Below are 22,500 nucleotides of genomic sequence, written 5' to 3' on the forward strand. Positions count from 1 at the left end.
TCACCTCACCCCGTCAGCTATGATTTCTGTGTTTGTTTAACTATTAAGCACTTAGCGAAGTACATGGTTTTAACAAAACTGGAATTGGAAGATAAGAGAAGCATGATCTTAACCCTTTCAGTCCCAGGCCAATGATACGAAGGGGCTCCACCCACATCCCAGGGGGTTTTGGCTCTGGCTGAGAAAATGTAGGAAAGTTAGTAGGGTTTTAACTGAGGCTCAAAACAATAGTGGTCTGAGGTGGAGAGGATTTTACGGCAGTTGAAGTGCTGTATGGGGGGCTGTTTGGGACCGAACGGGTGAAACGGAGAGGTCTGGGTGAGGCGTCTGGTGTTATTCTGGTGAGGTGGGTGTTGACACAGATGAGCTCACCTTCATCATACGGTGCACGCCGGGAAGGGGAGCGCTGGAGGCGGTGTTATTCCAGGTGCAGTGATTGGTTGGAATGAAAAACCTGCATTCGCTCCCTGGCCCGTGATTGGGCACTCCTGCTCTACAACGGCAGGAAATTGTGATGCCAATTTAGCTTCCATTCCTCCGGGAGTCTCGCGAATCTCATCACGCGCCTCGCATTCCCTGCACCTTTTCAGAGCTCCGCTGTTCATTTTCACTTTTCCGATTTACTCAGTTTAATTGGCTTCTCCGTAATAATTCATTTCTCAGAAATAAAGGGACAGTGATTATCCGAATTAGGCGATTGAATTTGCCGGGATGAAAGATTGAGGGATAATTCCTCTGTAATTTGTTTTTGGAATATCATTTTTATTTTCATTCTCACATTATATTTTCTCCTTTGTGCATTTTTTTTAAATTGAGGAACGTAAGGTTTTCTGTTCTTTTAAGGTTGTGTTGTTTCCTTGTAAAATAAAGGTTCAATAAAATTAAAACAGTACTCGCTGTGATATTACAGTACTAATGGTCAATTGTAAATGGTTGGGATTTATATAGCGCCTTTATCCAAAGCGCTGTGCAATTCATGCTTCTCATTCACCCATTCAAACACAGTACTATGTTCTATTATAGTACTATGTGCTATTACAGTTATATGTGCTATTACAGTACTATGTGTTATTACAGTACTATGTGTTATTACAGTACTATGTGTTATTACAGTACTATGTGCCATTACAGTACTATGTGTTATTACAGTACTCTGTGCTATTACAGTACTATGTGCGATTACAGTACTTTGCGATTATAGTACTCTGTGCTATTACAGTACTATGAGCTATTACAGTACTATGTGCCATTACAGTACTCTGTGTTATTATAGTATTCTGTGCTATTACAGGACTATGTGTTATTACAGTTTGCCAAACAGTCTGTCTCTCTCCACAGTGGTATAACAGCCCTCTCTCTCTCCCTCTCTCTCTCCCCCTCCCTCTCCCTCCCTCTCTCTCTCTCTCTCTCTCTCTCTCTCTCTCCACAGTGGTATAACAGCCCAGACTATAACCTCTTCTCCCCGTACGTGCAGAGGCGTCTGCGGCAGCCTGCCCAGCCCTTCTACATCCTGCACCCCAAGTTCATCTGGCAGCTGTGGGACGTGATCCAGGGGAACACCCAGGAGAACATCCAGCCCAATCCCCCCTCTTCCGGCTTCATCGGTGAGACCCCCGGGGGCCGGCTTCCCCCATAACGGGACCGCCACCCCTATACTGAGACCCCCAACCCCCCCCCCATAACGGGACTGCCTCCCCCCCCCCCTCCAAACTCAGTAGAGCACAGCAGTGTGTTGTGTATGTAGTGTGTAATGTGTTGTGTATGTAGCGCGTTGTGTATTTGCACCGCAGTGCGTTGTGTATGTAGTGTGTTGTGTATTTGCACAGCAGTGCATTGTGTTGTACTCGTGTTTACACGGGGGGTTTGCGGGGGGATGGTGGGGGATGGTGGGGGTTGGAGGGGGTTGGAGTCACGCTGCTCCAAACGCGGGCTGCTTCTGTTTGGCAGGATCAGAAACAGCTTTCCTGTCCCCACAGGGGATTGTATGTAATTATGATGTTTTGTTTCTGTGAATGCAGAATGCTGGTGTGGGTGTGGGAACAGTCAGACACACTGCTCCTCTCTGTGGCAGCGTAGAGGAGGGGTGAGGAAGACTACGGGAGAGAGGAAGGAGCACGTTAATAACACACAGCAGAGAGGAAGGAGCATGTTAGACATTACATTACATTATTGGTATTTGGCAGACGCTCTTATCCAGAGCGACGTACAGTTGATTAAACTAAGCAGGAGACAATCCCCCCTGGAGCAATGCAGGGTTAACGGCCTTGCTCAAGGGCCCAACAGCTGTGCAGATGTTATTGTGGCTAATATTGTGGATTAGAACCACCGACCTTGCGTGTCCCAGTCACTTACCTTACGCTACAGGCCGCCCCCATGTTAGCACGTTAATAACACACAGCAGAGAGGAGAAACGTGAAGGTTGTTTTTATTGTTTCCAATCGGAAGGATTCTTCACTGCATTCCTGCAAAGTGGCTGGACCTGACAGCCCATTGGTTCTTAGGACTGATAACATTCACATAGCGGACTGGCCTGTTGTCACAGTAACTCTGTTGTGGATTACCATGGGAACAGTGGGATTTGAGAGTTTGGGTGGGGTGGGGGGGAGCAGCAGATGCCCTGTAATGTTCTGCTCTATAAATACCATCCTCATGGTCATGGGGATCAGCATGGCGCATGATCCAGTTTGTGTTGGGCCTGTGTGTTGATGATACAGTTTATGTTGAACCTGTGTATTGTTGATCCAGTTTGTGTTGAACCTGTTTATTGATGATAGTTTGTGTTGGACCTGTGTATTGATGATCCAGTTTGTGTTGAACCTGTGTATTGATGATACACTTTGTGTTGAACCTGTGTATTGATGATCCAGTTTGTGTTGAACCTGCGTATTCATGATCCAGCTTGTGTTGAACCTGTTTATTGATGATAGTTTGTGTTGGACCTGTGTATTGATGATCCAGTTTGTGTTGAACCTGTGTGTTGATGATCCAGTTTGTGTTGGACCTGTATATTGATGATACAGTTTGTGTTGAACCTGTGTGTTGATGATCCAGTTTGTGTTGGACCTGTATATTGATGATACAGTTTGTGTTGAACCTGTGTGTTGATGATCCAGTTTGTGTTGGACCTGTATATTGATGATACAGTTTGTGTTGAACCTGTGTGTTGATGATCCAGTTTGTGTTGGACCTGTATATTGATGATACAGTTTGTGTTGAACCTGTGTGTTGATGATCCAGTTTGTGTTGGACCTGTATATTGATGATCCAGTTTGTGTTGAACCTGTGTGTTGATGATCCAGTTTGTGTTGGACCTGTATATTGATGATACAGTTTGTGTTGAACCTGTGTATTGGTGGTTCCTGTTTGTTTTGAACCTGTCTGCGCATGCAAGGGGGTCTGCACAAGGGGGTCTGGTAACGCGCATGTCCAGGTTTATGTAGCCCTGGTGACAGATGTTAGAACCGGACCAGTCAGATTGGGAGTTGGTGTTCCAGGGACCCGGGTTCAACCTTGAGAACCCAACAGCTATGGGCAGGGCGATCAAATATAGCCGCCTCGTCACCTATAGACCTGCAAATGGTGCAACCAAGAATGAGGCAAAAAATAATAAAATAAAAATAAAAATAAAAATGAAAAGGTGGGAAAGAATAACGAGAGAGCGACCCGTTTTGGTGAGATGCCATCCGTTTATTATGGGATTGTAGGTATACCTGAAGGAACCAGTGAATATACAGCCTCAGCGAACAGGCCTTTGTCTACCCCCAGGCCTTTCTTCCCACATGGGTTTCAGTCGAGGCAGACGGCTGCATTCTTCGCCAAAGTGACATTTCGTACTCAAATACGATCAGGTGTGGGTGACCTTGGGCCCTCTGTACAGTTTAACACAGGTCTTAATGTGGAGGAAACATTCCTGTCATTCAGTCTCTGTGGTGAAAAGTGAAAGGTGTCGCTTTTGATCTCAAACAGTCCAGAGTAGTCCAGGCTTGAGTGAAATGGGTCCTTTATTCACAGACCGATGAAAGAATGTCTTCACAGATGTGATGCGTTTGCAAACAGACCTCACCTGAAAGCAAAATAGCTGTGAGAATTCCTGCTGGAGTATTGACACGTTTGTGGTTTTGTATTTTCATCCATTTGAAGAGTAGCTTCTTTTTTTTCCCCAAAACAAAATCTGCCATTGTTTTCAGTGACCAGTAGTGATAGTTACATCCTCAATAGAATGTTCAGCTCTGCACCATAATCACACATTTGTGCTCTCACGTCTTAAGGGGTTCAAATGTTGACACTGACATTTTGTGACAAACACCCTGGATTTTACACGCATGTAACGGGCGAACGGACGCATGCAGGGATGCAGACATGCACGGATGCGCTTTGGAACCCGCTCCGGAGCGGAGCGGCCCAGATGAACAAACCCAACACTGACTGCACTGTTCACCACATTAATGACGGAAACAAACACAACCATACACAAACGGAGCACAGCTTTTAAAAAAAGAATGTCAAGACAAATGGCAGAAGTCAGGCGGAAGAAACAAATGGCATTGTGTTTTTTTTGTTTAAAAAGAAAACGACAAAAAAAAAAAAACGCTTTTCAGCATTTCCGTCAGACTGCCTCTGATGTTGGTCTGTGTCGGGAAGGCGGTGGGAGGTCCGGCAGCTTCATCGTGGTTTTGGCAATAATGCAACTGACTCAAATGCTGCATCCTCACAGGGGTCTCGTTCTACCCAGCACTCGGCTGGGGGCTGGTTGGGACCCTTGGGGGGGGGGGGGGCGGAGGGTTTCAGGAGGATTTCGGCACTTGGTGGATCTGCGGCTCCTTTGTTGCCGGGTTGCTGCCGTTGTGGTGGTTGACCCCGATGGAGATCTGGGCGGTGCAGGACACCGTGTTGTTGTGGATACGGCGGGTGAGGTGCATGACCGTGGTCTTGGACGTCTTGGAGGAGTTCTCGTTCACCACCGACCGCCTCTTACAGTGGAACAGGATGAGGAAACACCTGTAGAACTGAACACGCGCACGCGCACGCACATACGTGCACACACATACACACAGGCACACACAGGAACACACACACACATTAAAAGTCTGGCATCTGAAACACCAGTATTCCTGTAAATTCAGTGACACAGTCTGTACATTACATTACATTATTACATTATTGGCATTTGGCAGATGCTCTTATCCAGAGCGACGTACAACAAAGTGCATACCCATAACCAGGGCTAAGTGCGCTGAAATACCCTGGAGGGAAGTACAATTTCAATTGCTACCTGTACAACAAAGATAAGGACCAGGGCCTATTTTTTCTTTTTTTTTTTTAATCAACAAATAAACAAGCAACATTTGCATGCACCATTTTTTAACAAAAAAACCTTTTACCTTATCTTTGGTTATCTTAGTGTAACCCCCCCCCCCCCCCCCCATGCATTGCTGAAATACATTTCCATTCATGGGCTTACTGCAATGAATTCTACGCCATAACAAGTTTAGGTATTAAGCAATGATTAAGACATGTTTTTCCATAGTATTGGTACATCCTTTAAACCGCAACTTTGTAAGAAATACTGGGGGATTGACCGGGGACTGGATAACCAACCTCCTAGATTTCTGAATGATAAACCAGACAGAATCAAAAGAATTTCCTCTGGAGTTTAGTTTTTATAATCCATGTAATGGCCTTTGGTGCCTGCTTCCTTGATTTCCATCAGGAAACTGGAGTTTCGCTTTTTCAAAGGCAGTGTTTTGTTTTTTTTTTCAAACATTATCCACCCTGAGAAGAACAGGGGAGAAGGAAAATGTGTTTGTGACTAACCGCAGAATAAGACCGGGCTGAGATGAAGGCTAGCTTTATTCCCAGGCACCCTTCAGTCGCAGTGTGTCGGAAACAAAAACCACCCAGTTGAAAGCCCTGTGGTTAGAGGTGATCTGTCTCCTGGAGGTTGTGTGGTTAGGGCTGATCTGTCTCCTGGAGGTTGTGTGGTTAGAGCTGGTCTGTCTCCTGGAGGTTGTGTGGTTAGTGTCTGTGTGTGACTCCTGTCTCTGGTCTGTGTGTGACTCCTGACGCTGGTCTGTGTTCCTGTAGCTGGTCTGTGTGTGACTCCTGTAGCTGGTCTGTGTGTGACTCCTGTAGCTGGTCTGTGTGTGACTCCTGTAGCTGGTCTGTGTGTGACTCCTGTAGCTGGTCTGTGTGTGACTCCTGTAGCTGGTCTGTGTGTGACTCCTGACGCTGGTCTGTGTGTGACTCCTGACGCTGGTCTGTGTGTGACTCCTGTCGCTGGTCTGTGTGTGACTCCTGTAGCTGGTCTGTGTGTGACTCCTGTAGCTGGTCTGTGTGTGACTCCTGTAGCTGGTCTGTGTGTGACTCCTGTAGCTGGTCTGTGTGTGACTCCTGTCGCTGGTCTGTGTGTGACTCCTGTCGCTGGTCTGTGTGTGACTCCTGTCGCTGGTCTGTGTGTGACTCCTGTAGCTGGTCTGTGTGTGACTCCTGTAGCTGGTCTGTGTGTGACTCCTGTAGCTGGTCTGTGTGTGACTCCTGTAGCTGGTCTGTGTGTGACTCCTGTCGCTGGTCTGTGTGTGACTCCTGTCGCTGGTCTGTGTGTGACTCCTGTAGCTGGTCTGTGTGTGACTCCTGTAGCTGGTCTGTGTGTGACTCCTGTAGCTGGTCTGTGTGTGACTCCTGTAGCTGGTCTGTGTGTGACTCCTGTAGCTGGTCTGTGTGTGACTCCTGTCTCTGGTCTGTGTGTGACTCCTGTCTCTGGTCTGTGTTCCTGTAGCTGGTCTGTGTGTGACTCCTGTAGCTGGTCTGTGTGTGACTCCTGTAGCTGGTCTGTGTGTGACTCCTGTAGCTGGTCTGTGTGTGACTCCTGTAGCTGGTCTGTGTGTGACTCCTGTAGCTGGTCTGTGTGTGACTCCTGTAGCTGGTCTGTGTGTGACTCCTGTAGCTGGTCTGTGTGTGACTCCTGTAGCTGGTCTGTGTGTGACTCCTGTAGCTGGTCTGTGTGTGACTCCTGACGCTGGTCTGTGTTCCTGTAGCTGGTCTGTGTGTGACTCCTGTAGCTGGTCTGTGTGTGACTCCTGTCTCTGGTCTGTGTGTGACTCCTGTAGCTGGTCTGTGTGTGACTCCTGTAGCTGGTCTGTGTGTGACTCCTGTAGCTGGTCTGTGTGTGACTCCTGTAGCTGGTCTGTGTGTGACTCCTGTAGCTGGTCTGTGTGTGACTCCTGTCGCTGGTCTGTGTGTGACTCCTGTAGCTGGTCTGTGTGTGACTCCTGTAGCTGGTCTGTGTGTGACTCCTGTAGCTGGTCTGTGTGTGACTCCTGTAGCTGGTCTGTGTGTGACTCCTGTAGCTGGTCTGTGTGTGACTCCTGTCGCTGGTCTGTGTGTGACTCCTGTCTCTGGTCTGTGTGTGACTCCTGTCGCTGCCGTGTGTTTGACTCCTGCAGGCATCCTGCTGATGATGTGGCTGTGTGAGGAGGTGCACGTGTACGAGTACATCCCCTCCCTGCGGCAGACGGACCTGTGCCACTACTACGAGCAGTACTACGACTCGGCCTGCACGCTGGGGGCCTACCACCCCCTGCTGTACGAGAAGATGCTGGTCCAGCGCATGAACACGGGCTCCGAGCACGACCTGAAGAAGAAGGGCAAGGTCACGCTGCCCGGGTTCCGCTCCGTGGGCTGCGACCCCTGACCCCTGACCCTCCCGGTCTCCCAAGGGCGGAGGTCCATGCAATAACCGCCACGGGTGATCTCCACGGGCCATTCGCTGTAGGTGCGGATCCCGATAATTTTTTGTCCAGGCTCGGTCGACCGTGGGGAAAAAAAAACGACCACGACCGTAAGTTTGCCCCTTAGATCAAGGCTGGTCTGCCAGGAAAAACCCACAATAACCCCACCACCACCACCACCCCATCCCCTTTCTCTCCTTTGAATAATATAAAAAATGATCATATTGAATGGGGAGGGGAAATGAACTGGTCCCCCAGTCCAGGGAAGGATAATGAGGTGGTCTTGCTCTGTGTCTGCTGAGCCTGAATTAAAAGTAATAACTAAACGTGGAGCTTAGCAGTGACCAACATAGCAATAGAGAAAACTCTCCTAGGGCTGTAACTTAGATATGTGGATGTGCGTAGCCGTGGTTAAGCTGTTCCCTTGTGGATGGAGATCTGTGTTATTTACTGTTTTATATTAACTGCAGTTTGCCGAGATGGTTTGGAAAAGCATTGTGGTTTCCTGCTGAATGTTACAAAGACTTCCACAACCCAACAAGCCTGGCCAACGAGCAACACGTGGGCTTGTGTTAGCCATCTCCATGCTCCAGTCATCAGGTGGCAGGATGTAAATGTTTGAATACAGTGAATGAGTTTTGTTAATTAATGCTACTGTAAAGTCTTTAAAAAAAACAAAAAACTGATGCCAATGTACATATGTAATCTCACACCTGTCGGTTTTTCAAACATTTCACCACATATCGCCTCCCCGCTGATATGTCACACTATGCCGTGAGACCGTCCCTCCCACGCTGCTCTGTCACAACATAAACCTGCAGCAGTGTTGGTTCTCCTTGCAATATTGACATGAGCTGCCAGATTTCAGAGTTTACCGTGTCACGATTAGCAGGGCCGCATCGTGATTAGCAGGGCGGTATCACGATTAGCAGGGCGGTATCACGATTAGCAGGGCGGTATCACGATTAGCAGAGCGGTATCACGATTAGCAGGGCGGTATCACGATTAGCAGGGCGGTATCACGATTAGCAGGGCGGTATCACGATTAGCAGGGCGGTATCACGATTAGCAGGGCGGTATCACGATTAGCAGGGCCACGTCGTGATTATCAGATCCACGTCCCGGTTATAGGTCCAATCTGATGTACTATAGGTCCAATCTGATGTACTATCGGTCTAATCTGATATACTCTGGGTCCGACCGATAATATATCTGGCGTAACGCTCCTGACTTTCGAGCCCCAGGTGAGTCCCTGTCTGTTTGTTGGATGCAGAGGTGGGAGTCTAGTTTCAAACGTGGTTTATGGTTTGGATCACCACACAGAGCCGGTCCTCTCTGCGTCTGTTAACGTGAGGTCGGGTCCCCCTTTTTCGTATTTTTGCAGTGTTTCCTAAAATGTTGCATGGCTCTCAAGCACAAGACGAAAATGGAGAGGGTGCAGCATTTAACTACATACTATTAACGTACACGTTAAAGTGTCGATCCTTAATTCGTTTCATATTGATCCCTTTTCAGGGTGGCATATTTGTAGCAATATTGATTCAGCGTGTTTTGTGTTGTTAAATTGTTCTTCTGTTTGCGGTTGTCCGCTGGTGGTGTCGGGTGAGACAATCCAACCAAGTGTTCACATGCGATGACGCACAGGACCTGCATTCCCACTGCGCAAGTGCCAGTGTCTAAAATCACAAAAAGCCTCTTTAGAATGAGGGTTGATGTGTTGCTCAATATTACCGTGTCAGACCACATTGTTGGTTGTCTCGAGGCGGTCGTCTTTCTGAAACACGCTGGATTATCTTTGAGAAGTGAGCACTCGTTGCTCCTGGTGATAGCTTAGTTTTGAATGAAATGGTATCTTGTAAGTCGCTTTGGATTAAAAGCGTCTGCTAAATAACAAAAATGTAAATGTAAAAATGTATCTGGAGTGTGGAACCAACAAGCTTTTGTGACCACCAAAACTGCAGAAATTGAGGATAGTCACTTTCATATCGTACGATGAATCCAAAAGTTTCCGATTTGTGTGAGGTGTAGATTTCCTTCTTTTTAACTCAAATGCCAACGTGTTCTTCCCCCCCCCTTCCTGTAATTTTGCAACACTTGCCTGGAAATGGCGGATATCGAGGCTTGGAGACCTTGAGCCATCTTCCCATGACTCTCTGATTTGCGCCAATCAAACGGTTTTGCTTTAAAAAAAAATGAAAGGGCTTTGATTGGCTGAAGGGTGATGTTGCTGACGCTTTGCTCCCCTGTGTTTGTACATGTTCCTTTGTGGGGAGTCCTGCTTTATGAACACTGTCGGTCAGAGCTGGCTGTGCTTTTATTTGGCCATGTCCTGACCATATTTCATTTCATGTTTGTTTTTTTGGGGGGGTTTTCCCCCCCCCCCAAACCTCGGGCACCGAGATGCCTTTTCGCACGGGCATTACGTGTTCCCGGAGCACGTGGCGTCACGGAAACCGCTTCAACTGGAAACGGACGTTTTGGGTGTTTTCTTGGAAAAAGGTTTTGACTTTTTAACTCAATAAATAAATAAATGATCCTGCTGAACTGTGGGGAGAGGTCAGAGGTCACCGTGCCTCAGCCCCCGGGAGTGGGGGCCCCCGTAAAAAGACCTGTTCTGTTGGAACTGCTGAGAAACCGCCCCCTCCCCCACCCCGTATCCTGCCTGGGACATTCGTAAGGAGTTACCCCCCTCTCCGGTCTTCACTTTTCATGGTCCTGCATCATTTTAGTGTTCTGGAATCTTCTGCTGTGTAAACATTATGATGTCATTGGAGGCAGTGTTCTGTTTTTGATGATGTAACGATGAAGAGGAACCCACTGAGAGCATTAAGGTCCTCCAGGATGTGGGTTCTGGTTGTAGTGAGGCTTTGGGTTCAGTGCGGTCTGGTCTTATGTGAGATGAGATCGTCATGAAGTATTATATGTATGTGGTCTGAAAAGGCTAGAGAGGCGGTCGTGAAGGGAATGTTACCTTTTCTCAAACTTACCTACTTTCACAAAACATGTTTTAGAGCTGAATGCCTCGGTTCTCTTATATATACTGTGTGTGTGTGGTATGTGTCCGCACGTCTGCGTCTACGCACACATACCTATGTGTGTGTGTGTGTGTGTGTGTGTGTGTGTGTGTGTCGGTCATTTCATTTCATTGAAAAAGATAACTTCCTTATTTGAGAGCATGTCTTTAGGGGACGGATAAAATGTGATTTATTCAGCGTAAATTTGGTGATCTAAGAAATGACTCTTTCTAACGAGCTTATGTAGATAAGGCCCGGATAAATAATTGTGTGTGTGAGGAGCGCGACTAATCACGAGGGTGGAAAACAGAAAACGGGTTACTGGAGGAAGGCATATTTTATACAAAAACGCTCGTAAAGCGGTGTTCTCCTGCTATATCCCACACCGAGTTGATCTGGTGCGGACACGTCGCTGCTTATCTTTAGCCTAAGATTGCAATATGCCGACACACAGGGAGTTATTCAGTGTTCCTGAAGGTGGAAACGGCCGCCGTAACGCCCTTGACGCTGTCAGAAGCCGGTGCGGTGAAAGGTTCAGGGTCACGGGCGCAGAATTCACGAAACCTTCTCAACCGCCTCGAGCGGCTGGGAGATGCGTGTTGTCGCAGTCAAACTGAGCAATGAGCCTGGAAGTCATCCCATCGAATGGAATACGCCGACTGGATATTACAACCCGTGGCCCGACGTGAATACAAAAGAACATTCTGTCCATGAGGCTGCATCCAGATTTAATGAGAACTATCACGACAAACTTTAAAATTTAAAACTCTAAGAATAATTAATAATTTAAGAATGCGACAGAAAAAAAAAATTCTGTTTTCACACCCAAGCCATTTCCGCTCGTCTGTTACAAATTCTGTTGACCGTGTCTTCTGTGTAGATATCTTATGGGGAGTTTTCACAGTAATTCTGTGGAGAAAAAGGCTTTAATTACGCAATTGTTTCCCTGGGCCTTGAATGTACAGCATATTGTTTGACAAAAATAAATTGAGTGAATATAGTCCTGCGTTCAATCAAAAAAATGATCTTCAAAGTAAGCACAAACATACCTTTTTTTAAGTTTAACTTTCTGTGAAGGGGGGGACAAAATGTCGCTTTGCTAGTCAGCTGAAGGTGGTGTTTATTAGAATTCCAGTACAGCAGAAATGGCTGTTTTTTCATCACGCACACACGGTGTGTCAGAGCAGGGTTTCACCATGGCCCTGCTTATCAATACTGATGTAATGTTTTTTTCCTACTGTTTATGTGACACTTTTTAAAAATAACTTTCCAGCCACTGTGTAAATAAGATGCGTTGATGAATTTAGTTGGCACTCAGAAGTCAGGTAATCTGGAGTAATTGTTTGGAAGCTTTGAAATCTGATGCCTTTTGCTTTGATTGGCTGATGGTAGAATCTTGATACTGTGCCAAATAAATGGTTTTGGAGGTAGTACTGTAGTCATTTAGTACTGGTCACTGAAGACCAGTTATTCTGGAAATGTTATAAAGACATTCTCCCAGGCCCTGGGCTTCAGACTGGAAAGATAGCTGTTGCTTGTTGATGCACAGAACGGACAGTGCATCATGTAGTGAGGTTCATTACTTGATTTCGTTTTTTTTTGGTATTCATATGTATTATGAAATTACTGCACTGCTGAGACAGCATTTGAAATGTTATTCAATCAGTTTTACAATCTTTCAGCACGTTTGTACAGCCTTAAATACAGGCGGGTATAAAGTAATAAGTGTAAATCTCACATTGTTAGTCGTGAATCAGAATGAATTTCAACAAGCCTGCGGGCGTTTAAAGTCTTTTGGTTTGTTTTTACTCATTTGACCCTTTTTTGAGGAGATTAAAATAGGTTTGTACTGAACATTACCGTTTGTATACAATTTGCAAGTTTTTTTGTTTACTCATTGTTTTCTACTCTGTAAATAAAAATACTGTACATCACTGAAGTGTGTTTAGCCTTCATTACACAGTGACAGACTGACCTATGGGAAATGTTGTCTTTTTGTCTGTGAGAAGCAGATTCTCGGCCTGACCTGCAGGTAGAGAGGGCTCACACACCTGGCCTGCAGGTAGAGAGGGCTCACACACCTGGCCTGCAGGTAGAGAGGGCTCACACACCTGGCCTGCAGGTAGAGAGGGCTCACACACCTGGCCTGCAGGTAGAGAGGGCTCACACACCTGGCCTGCAGGTAGAGAGGGCTCACACACTTGGCCTGCAGGTAGAGAGGGCTCACACACCTGACCTGCAGGTAGAGAGGGCTCACACACCTGGCCTGCAGGTAGAGAGGGCTCACACACCTGGCCTGCAGGTAGAGAGGGCTCACACACCTGGCCTGCAGGTAGAGAGGGCTCACACACCTGACCTGCAGGTAGAGAGGGCTCACACACCTGGACTGCAGGTAGAGAGGGCTCACACACCTGGCCTGCAGGTAGAGAGGGCTCACACACCTGGCCTGCAGGTAGAGAGGGCTCACACACCTGGCCTGCAGGTAGAGAGGGCTCACACACCTGGCCTGCAGGTAGAGAGGGCTCACACACCTGGCCTGCAGGTAGAGAGGGCTCACACACCTGACCTGCAGGTAGAGAGGGCTCACACACCTGACCTGCAGGTAGAGAGGGCTCACACACCTGGCCTGCAGGTAGAGAGGGCTCGCACACCTGGCCTGCAGGTAGAGAGGGCTCGCACACCTGGCCTGCAGGTAGAGAGGGCTCACACACCTGACCTGCAGGTAGAGAGGGCTCGCACACCTGGCCTGCAGGTAGAGAGGGCTCGCACACCTGGCCTGCAGGTAGAGAGGGCTCACACACCTGACCTGCAGGTAGAGAGGGCTCACACACCTGGCCTGCAGGTAGAGAGGGCTCACACACCTGGCCTGCAGGTAGAGAGGGCTCACACACCTGGCCTGCAGGTAGAGAGGGCTCACACCTGACCTGCAGGTAGAGAGGGCTCACACACCTGACCTGCAGGTAGAGAGGGCTCACACACCTGACCTGCAGGTAGAGAGGGCTCACACACCTGGCCTGCAGGTAGAGAGGGCTCACACACCTGGCCTGCAGGTAGAGAGGGCTCACACACCTGGCCTGCAGGTAGAGAGGGCTCACACACCTGGCCTGCAGGTAGAGAGGGCTCACACACCTGGCCTGCAGGTAGAGAGGGCTCACACACCTGGCCTGCTCATAGGTGTGCTCGTGTCCACAGTGCAGGGCCAGCCCAGGCGATCACTGGTTTGGGGTGGAGGTTTTTATTTTGTTTGGTTTATCCTTCAGCTCAGTGCAGCGTAAAAGAGGGAAGACGCAGCTGAAAAGCGGCAGAGCTGATTGGCTGAATAGCTGTTGCTGGGTTTTACTTTCTTTTACTTTTTTTATTTTAGTTTATTGCGTTAATTTACTACTTTTGCCCGGAACCCGTGAGAGGGAAGGGCGAAGACTTTTTATGATTTATTTTGTGTTGGTGTTTGCATGCTCTCCCTCTCTCTGCCTCCCTTTCTCCCTCTCCCTCTCCCCCTCCCTTTCTCTCTCCCCCTCCCTCTCCCTCCCTCTACATGCGGAACACGACAGCAAAAAAACCTAGAAGTGCCGCATCTCCCTTCCAGGAGAGTCACATGGCATGTGAACCTGTCATCCTGTCTGCCTTCTGCATTTAAACATTCACCCAGAGGAAGTGCACACACCCAGGGCTGTAAACAGTGCTGATGCTACATCACAAGGCTCACAACCTCACAGTAATAGTGAGACACAGAACCTGCAGGAAGCGGACTACATTTCCCACGATGCACCAAGCTCACAACCTCACAGTAATAGTGCATAATCGTGCTTTGTATTTGTGGTGCATCTCCGGCAACCGCTAAACGCCAACAATGTAACAAATAAAAAGTAAACCTATTGAGCAAACCCCGCTGGACACTGAGCCGGCCGGAAGCGGACTACATTTCCCACGATGCACCGGGCTGCTCACCTGCTTGTTCATGAGGATGTAGATGAGGGGGTTGATGACGGTGCTGCTCTTGGCCAGCAGGGAGGGCACCACGCTGGCCACGGGGGAGACGATGCCCGGGCGGCCGAACGTGGCCATCAGCGCCACCACGCCGTACGGAGTCCAGCACAGCACGTAGCACACCACCGTGGTGATCACCATGAACAGGATGTGGTACTCCCTCCTGCGGGCCGCCGTCTTCCGGATCTTTCCCACCTGCGGGCGCGCGGGGAGCCGGGTTACTCGAGGTCTCGGAACGGCACTTTCCTCTAGGGTCCTCAACGCGCTCGTCCCTGGGTTTGATTCACAATGTATTGTACGTCGCTCTGGATAACATTACATGACATGACATTACATTACATTATTGGCATTTGGCAGACGCTCTTATCCAGAGCGACGTACAGTTGATGAGACTAAGCAGGAGGCAATCCTCCCCTGGAGCAATGCAGGGTTAAGGGCCTTGTTTAAGGGCCCAACGGCTGTGCGGATCTTATTGTGGCTACACCGGGGATCGAACCACCGACCTTGGTGTCCCAGTCATGTACCTTAACCGCTACGCTACAGGCCGCTCCCAAGATAAGAGCGTCTGCTAAGTGCCTGTAACGTAACGTCACGATTAAGAGCAGCTCGCTTTATTGGCATAAACGTACAACTCATCGATTAATCGCTCTCCATCTGATTGAAAAGATAGCAAGTACATTGGCCAGAGGGTCTAATGATTCGCCTGGCCTTGTTTGGGCAAAGGCCTCATCTGTCGAAAATGTGTCGCTGCAAATTCGGTGCAAGTAGTTATGTCTAATGCCACATGCAGTAGTCCGCACCGTCCTACAGGAAACGTACGACGTGACAGGGGTCGACTCGTGTGCCTGTTGTTATACACTCAGTGAGCACTTTATTCAGTATTTATTAGACCTATTTTTAGACTTAAGTCTTCTGCTACTGTAGCCTATCCACCAAAATGGTTTGAGGCATAGTGTGTTCAGAGATACTCTTCTGCATGCTCCTGTTGTAATGCACGGTTATTTGTGTTACTGTCCGCTTCAACTGTTGTGCATGAAAATCCCAGGAGATCGGCAGTTTCTGAGTTACTCAAACCACCCTGTCTGGCACCAACAATAATTCCAAGGTCAAAGTCCCCATTGTGTCATTTGGTTTGGAAAAACAGCTGAACCTCTTGACCATGTCTGCATGCTTTTATGCCTTTAGTTGCTGTCACATGATTGCCCAATTAAATATTTGCATTAACAAGCTGGTGTACAGGTCTACATAAAGTGCTTAGTGAGTGAATGTTTACAACTTTTGTGTCTTGCAAAGCAGCCGAGATTCCACAAGAAACAACAGTTTTTATTTATTTCTGAACAACGCATCTGGCTGAACATGATGTTTAGCGTCTCGTTTGAATTTACAGAAACGCAACACCTGACGGCCGACCATTTTAACGGGCCGTCTGAGACGCTCCATTCCGCACAGATGTTCCTCGTCTTGCGCAGGTGTTCCGGAAACATCCGACACGTACAGTTCTGACCTGTTGCACCCTCAAGATTTCCAGCCCATTGCTCAAAACCGGTGAGCCATAGAGGAGTCTCAGCCCAAGGTACAGTGAAGCCTGGAAGGCAGCAGCTTGTAGAACGAGGACACTGGTGGCGATGGGTTTAGCTCAGTAACAGATATATTTCATATATAATACATTAAAGACAGGCTGCCTGTGAAGCAGTATGTACACATAATGTGGGTGGGCTGAGCTGAACCTGCTGCCTTCCCGGCCTCACTGAGGGAACAGAAGAACCACGGGCAGACCCTTGTAGCTCTAGCTCTTTGGGGTTCGGGGTTCGGGGTTCGGGGACGGAATGTGCCGGCGCTGGCCTCACGCGTCACCGTTCTTCGTCTCCGTGGTGACGGAGTGGGACGGGTGGGGAGAGGAGATAACGGCCGGGGGGGGGGGGAGATCACAGCGTATCAGAGGCGTTCCCCTCCCTCCCCCCCAGGCGGCTCGAGCGTGCGCTTTGTGCGCCGGTATCAGCGTTCCCCGGTATCAGCGTTCCCCAGGCCTGCTTATCGGCAGGTCTGCGTGGGCTTCTGCCAAAAACACACAAAGCACCACAACACTCTACCTAACGAACCCACAACACTGAGTCTACCTAACGAACCCACAACACTGACTCTACCTAACGAACCCACAACACTGACTCTACCTAACGAACCCACAACACTGAGTCTACCTAACGAACCCACAACACTGACTCTACCTAACGAACCCACAACACTGAGTCTACCTAACGAACCCACAACACTGACTCTACCTAACAAACCCACAACACTGACTGTACCTAACAAACCCACAACACGGAGTCTACGTAACGAACCCACAACACTGACTCTACCTAACGAACCCACAACACTGACTCTACCTAACGAACCCACAACACTGACTCTACCTAACGAACCCACAACACTGACACTACCTAACGAACCCACAACACTGAGTCTACCGAAGGAACCCACAACACTGACTCTACCTAACGAACCCACAACACTGAGTCTACCGAAGGAACCCACAACACTGAGTCTACCGAAGGAACCCACACATTGGATTCTCACTACCTAACAAACCCCCACATCTCCCCACAGTCTGGTACCTGTTCAGGCTGTGTTCGATATCACAGCGGAATGCGTTTAAAAAAGGCGTCATATCTCCACAATTCTTCATCCCAGCGGAACTGCCTGGATGGATAGATAGTACTCTGGGTAAGTGAAAACAGACTATAAATTTCATTTCTGTGTGAACTGCCCCTGTGATTCCCGTTAACGCTCCGGCAGAGCCGCTATGAATAGACCGACGTTCCCACAAGCACAGTGACGTCCCCACAAGTGCAGTGACGTTCCCACAAGCGCAGTGACATTCCCGCAAGCACAGTGACGTTCCCACAAGCACAGTGACGTCCCCACAAGCGCAGTGACGTTCCCACAAGCGCAGTGACGTTCCCGCAAGCGCAGTGACGTTCCCGCAAGCGCAGTGATGTTCCCCGCAAGCGCAGCGACGTTCCCCACAAGCGCAGTGACGTTCCCCACAAGCGCAGCGACGTTCCCCGCAAGCGCAGTGACGTTCCCACAAGCGCTGTGACGTTCCCACAAGCGCAGTGACGTCCCCACAAGCGCTGTGACGTCCCCACAAGCGCTGTGACGTTCCCACAAGCGCTGTGACGTTCCCACAAGCGCTGTGACGTTCCCACAAGCGCTGTGACGTTCCCACAAGCGCAGTGACGTTCCCACAAGCGCAGCGACGTTCCCACAAGCGCAGTGACGTTCCCCACGAGCGCAGTGACGTTCCCCACGAGCGCAGTGACGTCCCCACAAGCGCAGTGACGTTCCCCGCGAGCGCAGTGACGTTCCCCGCGAGCGCAATGACGTTCCCCGGCTGAAAAAGGGCTGATTTGGCGATGAGGGCGAGCGGGCGAGCGGGCGGGCGGGAGGGAGCGGGGCCTACCTGCTTGACGGCGTAGAGCAGCCGGCCGTAGCAGTAGACCATGACCATGACGGGCAGCACCAGGCAGAAGACGAAGAGGCAGATGACGTAGGAGTGCGAGCTGGCCGTGCGCTCCGTCCAGGACACGGAGCAGCCCGTGCCCGCGCCCTCCAGGCCGTAGCTGCTCCAGCCCAGCAGGGGGGGCACCGTCCACAGCAGGGAGTACAGCCACGAGCCGCCCACCGCCAGCAGCGGCTTGCGGTAGTCCGGGGCCTGCTTGTTGTACACGGTCAGCGTGCTGTAGCGGTCGTACGAGAGCACGGCCAGCGAGATCACCGACACGATTCCTGGGGAGAGGGGGGGAAAAAGGAGAGGGAGAGAGAACGTCACGGGAACAGGAAGGCATCAGAGATATGACATGAATGCACTGTAACACCATAAAATAATAATGTGGTAAACGGTTTCTGGAGTTTGTTAAGAAGAAAAATACATTGAACATCACCATTTAAGAAGTTGCGGGAGGAAATGGAAACTAATCATGAGGTACGAAACTCGTCTTATTGTATAACTGAGTGCTCAGTGCCCTCACAAAGCATATATCACACTAAATGTATTACTGCATTTAAGGAGCAGTTAAAGCAAATGTGTTTTATGATGTGACACATGCCTTCTCTTAACAGGACATTGCTCACTGTTCATTGGCATGAAGCACTGCAGTTGTGTATGAATGTTTTATGAAGTAGTTATGCACTGCTTATTAATGTATTAGAAATGCCTTGAAGTCACTCAAGTGCCACTGCAACACCGTAATATACCGGTACTAGTTTCCACTGGAAACAGTGAGCACATCACTGGCTGTGGGCAAGATGGCACTGATCAGTCAGGACAGTGACCCACTACGAGTACAAGTACAAATCGACAAATTGCAAAAAAAAATAATAACTCGTGCACTCGTAATCACAGAGTTGTGAAATTATGTGCAGTTGTGAAAAGGAATTGCGCACATTCACACAGAGCTTTGTGTTTGTATATTGAGTTGTGCACAACTCAATATATAAAAGTTTTGTACACATAAAAATAGTGTTGTGTTTGTAAATTGTTATTTACTTGTCATTTAACCTTGTTGTGCACTGGGTTCACAATTGCATGTCATTTTTTCACAAATACACAAAATATTTTAACAAGTACAAAATACTTTTACAAACTATTTCTCCAAGTTCGCAGCTTACATTTCACAAAAAGGACAGTGGGTCAGGAAGGGTAAGAGTCTCCTCCACACATCTTTTAATCTCAGAGCACACCATCTTATCATACGTTTCTACATTCACACAAGTCTTTGCACAGATTATTCAGTTATGCAAATGCATGATTTAAATACTGAATAGGGTGGTTAATGTTCATATCAAAACTCAGAATATAGCTGACTACAGTATATATGTGCAATCTTATTTACATAATTACATAATTATGTTCCTGTTCCTTTCAGTTCAAATAACCATATGGCGTCATCATGAATATCTTCTTGAGAAGGTCTGTAATGAACAATGACAGGTAAGTAACTGCACAGGCAAACACAGCTCACAGATTGGGCCAAAACAGATTCTGTTAGTGCCTTTTATGGATAGTATTTGCATGTTTTGCCCAATTATTTAAAAGCACGGGGCAAGTTTAGGATGTCCGTGATTATTCCACTTCTTCTGTGATTGCTGCTTGAACGAGTTCCTGAGTGAAAACGGATACCTTCTGATCCCTCATCTGATCGGATTCCTGTCGTAAGCAAACGCCAAAAGAGCTAACTGCTCATCTTGTGTGATGTTTGCTCACCGTGTTGAAATGCACTTCTGTCCGTGGCTCTGGCTAAGAGCTGAACGACTGAACTGTGATTGAGTTTTTGGGAGATGTGATGTGAGCTGTGATTAAGTTTCGTCGACGCAAGAAGCCAGGGCTGAGAAGTGATGGAAGAGAAATGAGCTTGCAGCATTGGGCCCACAAAGAGTGCTCACAGAGACGCTCTCACAGAGAGACACGCTCTTACAGAGAAACACGCTCTCACAGAGAAAGACAATCTCGCAGAGAGACGATCTCACAGAGAGACGATCTCACAGAGAGACGATCTCACAGAGAGATGCTCTCACATAGACACGCTCTCACAGAGAGATGCTCTCACATAGACACGCTCTCACAGAGAGATGCTCTCACATAGACACGCTCTCACAGAGAGATGTTCTCACAGAGAGACAATCTCACATAGATACGCTCTCACAGAGAGACTCGCTTTCACAGAGAAAGACAATCTTGCAGAGAGACAATCTCACAGAGATACGCTCTCACAGAGAGACGCTCTCACAGAGAGACATGCTCTCACAGAGAGACAATCTCACATAGATACGCTCTCACAGAGAGACTCGCTTTCACAGAGAAAGACAATCTTGCAGAGAGACAATCTCACATAGATACGCTCTCACAGAGAGACGCTCTCACAGAGAGACATGCTCTCACAGAGAGACAATCTCACATAGATACGCTCTCACAGAGAGACGCTCTCAGAGAGACACGGTCTCACAGAGATACGCTCTCACAGAGACATGCTCTCAGAGAGAGACATGCTCTCACAGAGATACGCTCTCACAGAGACATGCTCTCACAGAGAGACACACTCTCACAGAAAGATGCTCTCACGGACAGACAATCTCACATAGATATGCTCTCACAGAGAGACGAGCTCTCACAGAGAGACCTGCAGGATTGCCTTCACAGCGCTGCTAACATCAGAACACTTGGTAACTTCCTCAAAGAATACCAAAAGGTTTGTCAGGCGAAAAACCACATTGGCTGTCACTTACAATATTATTATTTCAAGAAATAATTCCAGCTTCTCTCTAATTAACTTGTGTATGAGAAGTATTAAAGCTCAAACCTAAGAAAATGACAGCAAGTCTTTCCTTCATGAATTACTGTATTTTTTTATGAAATCTGGGGCCTCTGAAGGTGGGCTAGAGTAACAGGTCTCGGGGTGTAGGGTTAGTCAGACACGTCGACCGCATCATGTGGAGACCGCATCGTGTGAAGACCGCAGCGTGTGGAGACCGTGTGGAGACCGCATCGTGTGGAGACCGCAGCGTGTGGAGACCGTGTGGAGACCGCAGCGTGTGGAGGCCGCATCGTGTGGAGACCGCAGCGTGTGGAGACCACAGTGTGTGGAGACCGTGTTGAGACCGTGTTGAGACCGCATCATGTGGAGACCGCATCATGTGGAGACCGCATTGTGTGGAGACCGCATTGTGTGGAGACCGCAGCGTGTGGAGACCGCATTGTGTGGAGACCGCATTGTGTGGAGACCGCATTGTGTGGAGACCGCATTGTGTGGAGACCGCAGCGTGTGGAGACCGCAGCATGTGGAGACCGTGTGGAGACCGCAGTGTGTGGAGACCGTGTGGAGACCGCATTGTGTGGAGACCGCATTGTGTGGAGACCGCAGCGTGTGGAGACCGCAGCATGTGGAGACCGCAGCGTGTGGAGACCGCATCGTGTGGAGACCGTGTGGAGACCGCAGTGTGTGGAGACCGTGTGGAGACCGCATTGTGTGGAGACCGCAGCGTGTGGAGACCGCAGCATGTGGAGACCGCAGCGTGTGGAGACCGCAGCGTGTGGAGACCGTGTGGAGACCGCAGCGTGTGGAGACCGCAGCGTGTGGAGACCGCATTGTGTGGAGACCGCGCAGCGTGTGGAGACCGCATCGTGTGGAGACCGTGTGGAGACCGCAGTGTGTGGAGACCGCAGCGTGTGGAGACCGTGTGGAGACCGCAGCGTGTGGAGACCGCAGCGTGTGGAGACCGTGTGGAGACCGCAGCGTGTGGAGACTGCATCGTGTGGAGACCGCATTGTGTGGAGACCGCGCAGCGTGTGGAGACCGCATCGTGTGGAGACCGCAGCGTGTGGAGACCGCAGCGTGTGGAGACCGTGTGGAGACCGCAGCGTGTGGAGACCGCATCGTGTGGAGACCGCGCATCGTGTGGAGACCGCATCGTGTGGAGACCGCAGCGTGGGTGAGCACACTTCTCCACCGAGGTTCCCGTTTCATTCCCGCACTCTTCTCTGCCTGATGTCCTGTCTGAATTTTTTGTTCCTGGATTCGCCTTTTTTCTGCGCTTGTGTTTTTGGATTTGGTTGCCTGGGTTCTGACTGGTTTTGGTTTTTTGACTTTTTGCACATTTTTCCCCAATTTCTTCTGCCCTACGATTAACGATCCATTTGCAGTGTCGTTCTGGTTTTGACCCCTTGCCTGTTCCATTACATTACATTACATTATTGGCATTTGGCGGACGCTCTT

General features: G+C 49.0%; 2 protein-coding genes across 3 annotated transcripts in view; one reads left to right on the top strand and one right to left on the bottom strand.

The window, feature by feature from the left end:
- Window positions 1-12,675, top strand: part of LOC133116336 (beta-galactoside alpha-2,6-sialyltransferase 2-like) — a 42,258-nt gene extending 29,583 nt beyond the window's left edge. For both annotated transcript variants that reach the window (XM_061225780.1, XM_061225778.1), the window contains 2 exons: window positions 1,430-1,604; window positions 7,443-12,675. In XM_061225780.1, coding sequence (XP_061081764.1) covers window positions 1,430-1,604; window positions 7,443-7,690 — 423 coding nt within the window. In that variant the 3' untranslated portion in view covers window positions 7,691-12,675. The remainder of the gene's footprint in view (window positions 1-1,429; window positions 1,605-7,442) is intronic.
- The window catches only part of LOC133116337 (opsin-3-like), a 26,806-nt gene continuing 9,086 nt past the window's right edge, over window positions 4,781-22,500 (bottom strand). Inside the window, exons 2-4 of the mRNA XM_061225781.1 lie at window positions 18,192-18,517; window positions 14,690-14,923; window positions 4,781-5,006 (exon numbers count right to left, since the gene is read on the bottom strand). Of these exons, the coding sequence (XP_061081765.1) occupies window positions 4,785-5,006; window positions 14,690-14,923; window positions 18,192-18,517 (782 nt within the window). The 3' untranslated portion in view covers window positions 4,781-4,784. The remainder of the gene's footprint in view (window positions 5,007-14,689; window positions 14,924-18,191; window positions 18,518-22,500) is intronic.

The sequence above is a fragment of the Conger conger genome, chromosome 17 (assembly GCF_963514075.1).
Source record: "Conger conger chromosome 17, fConCon1.1, whole genome shotgun sequence".
Taxonomy (NCBI): domain Eukaryota; kingdom Metazoa; phylum Chordata; class Actinopteri; order Anguilliformes; family Congridae; genus Conger; species Conger conger.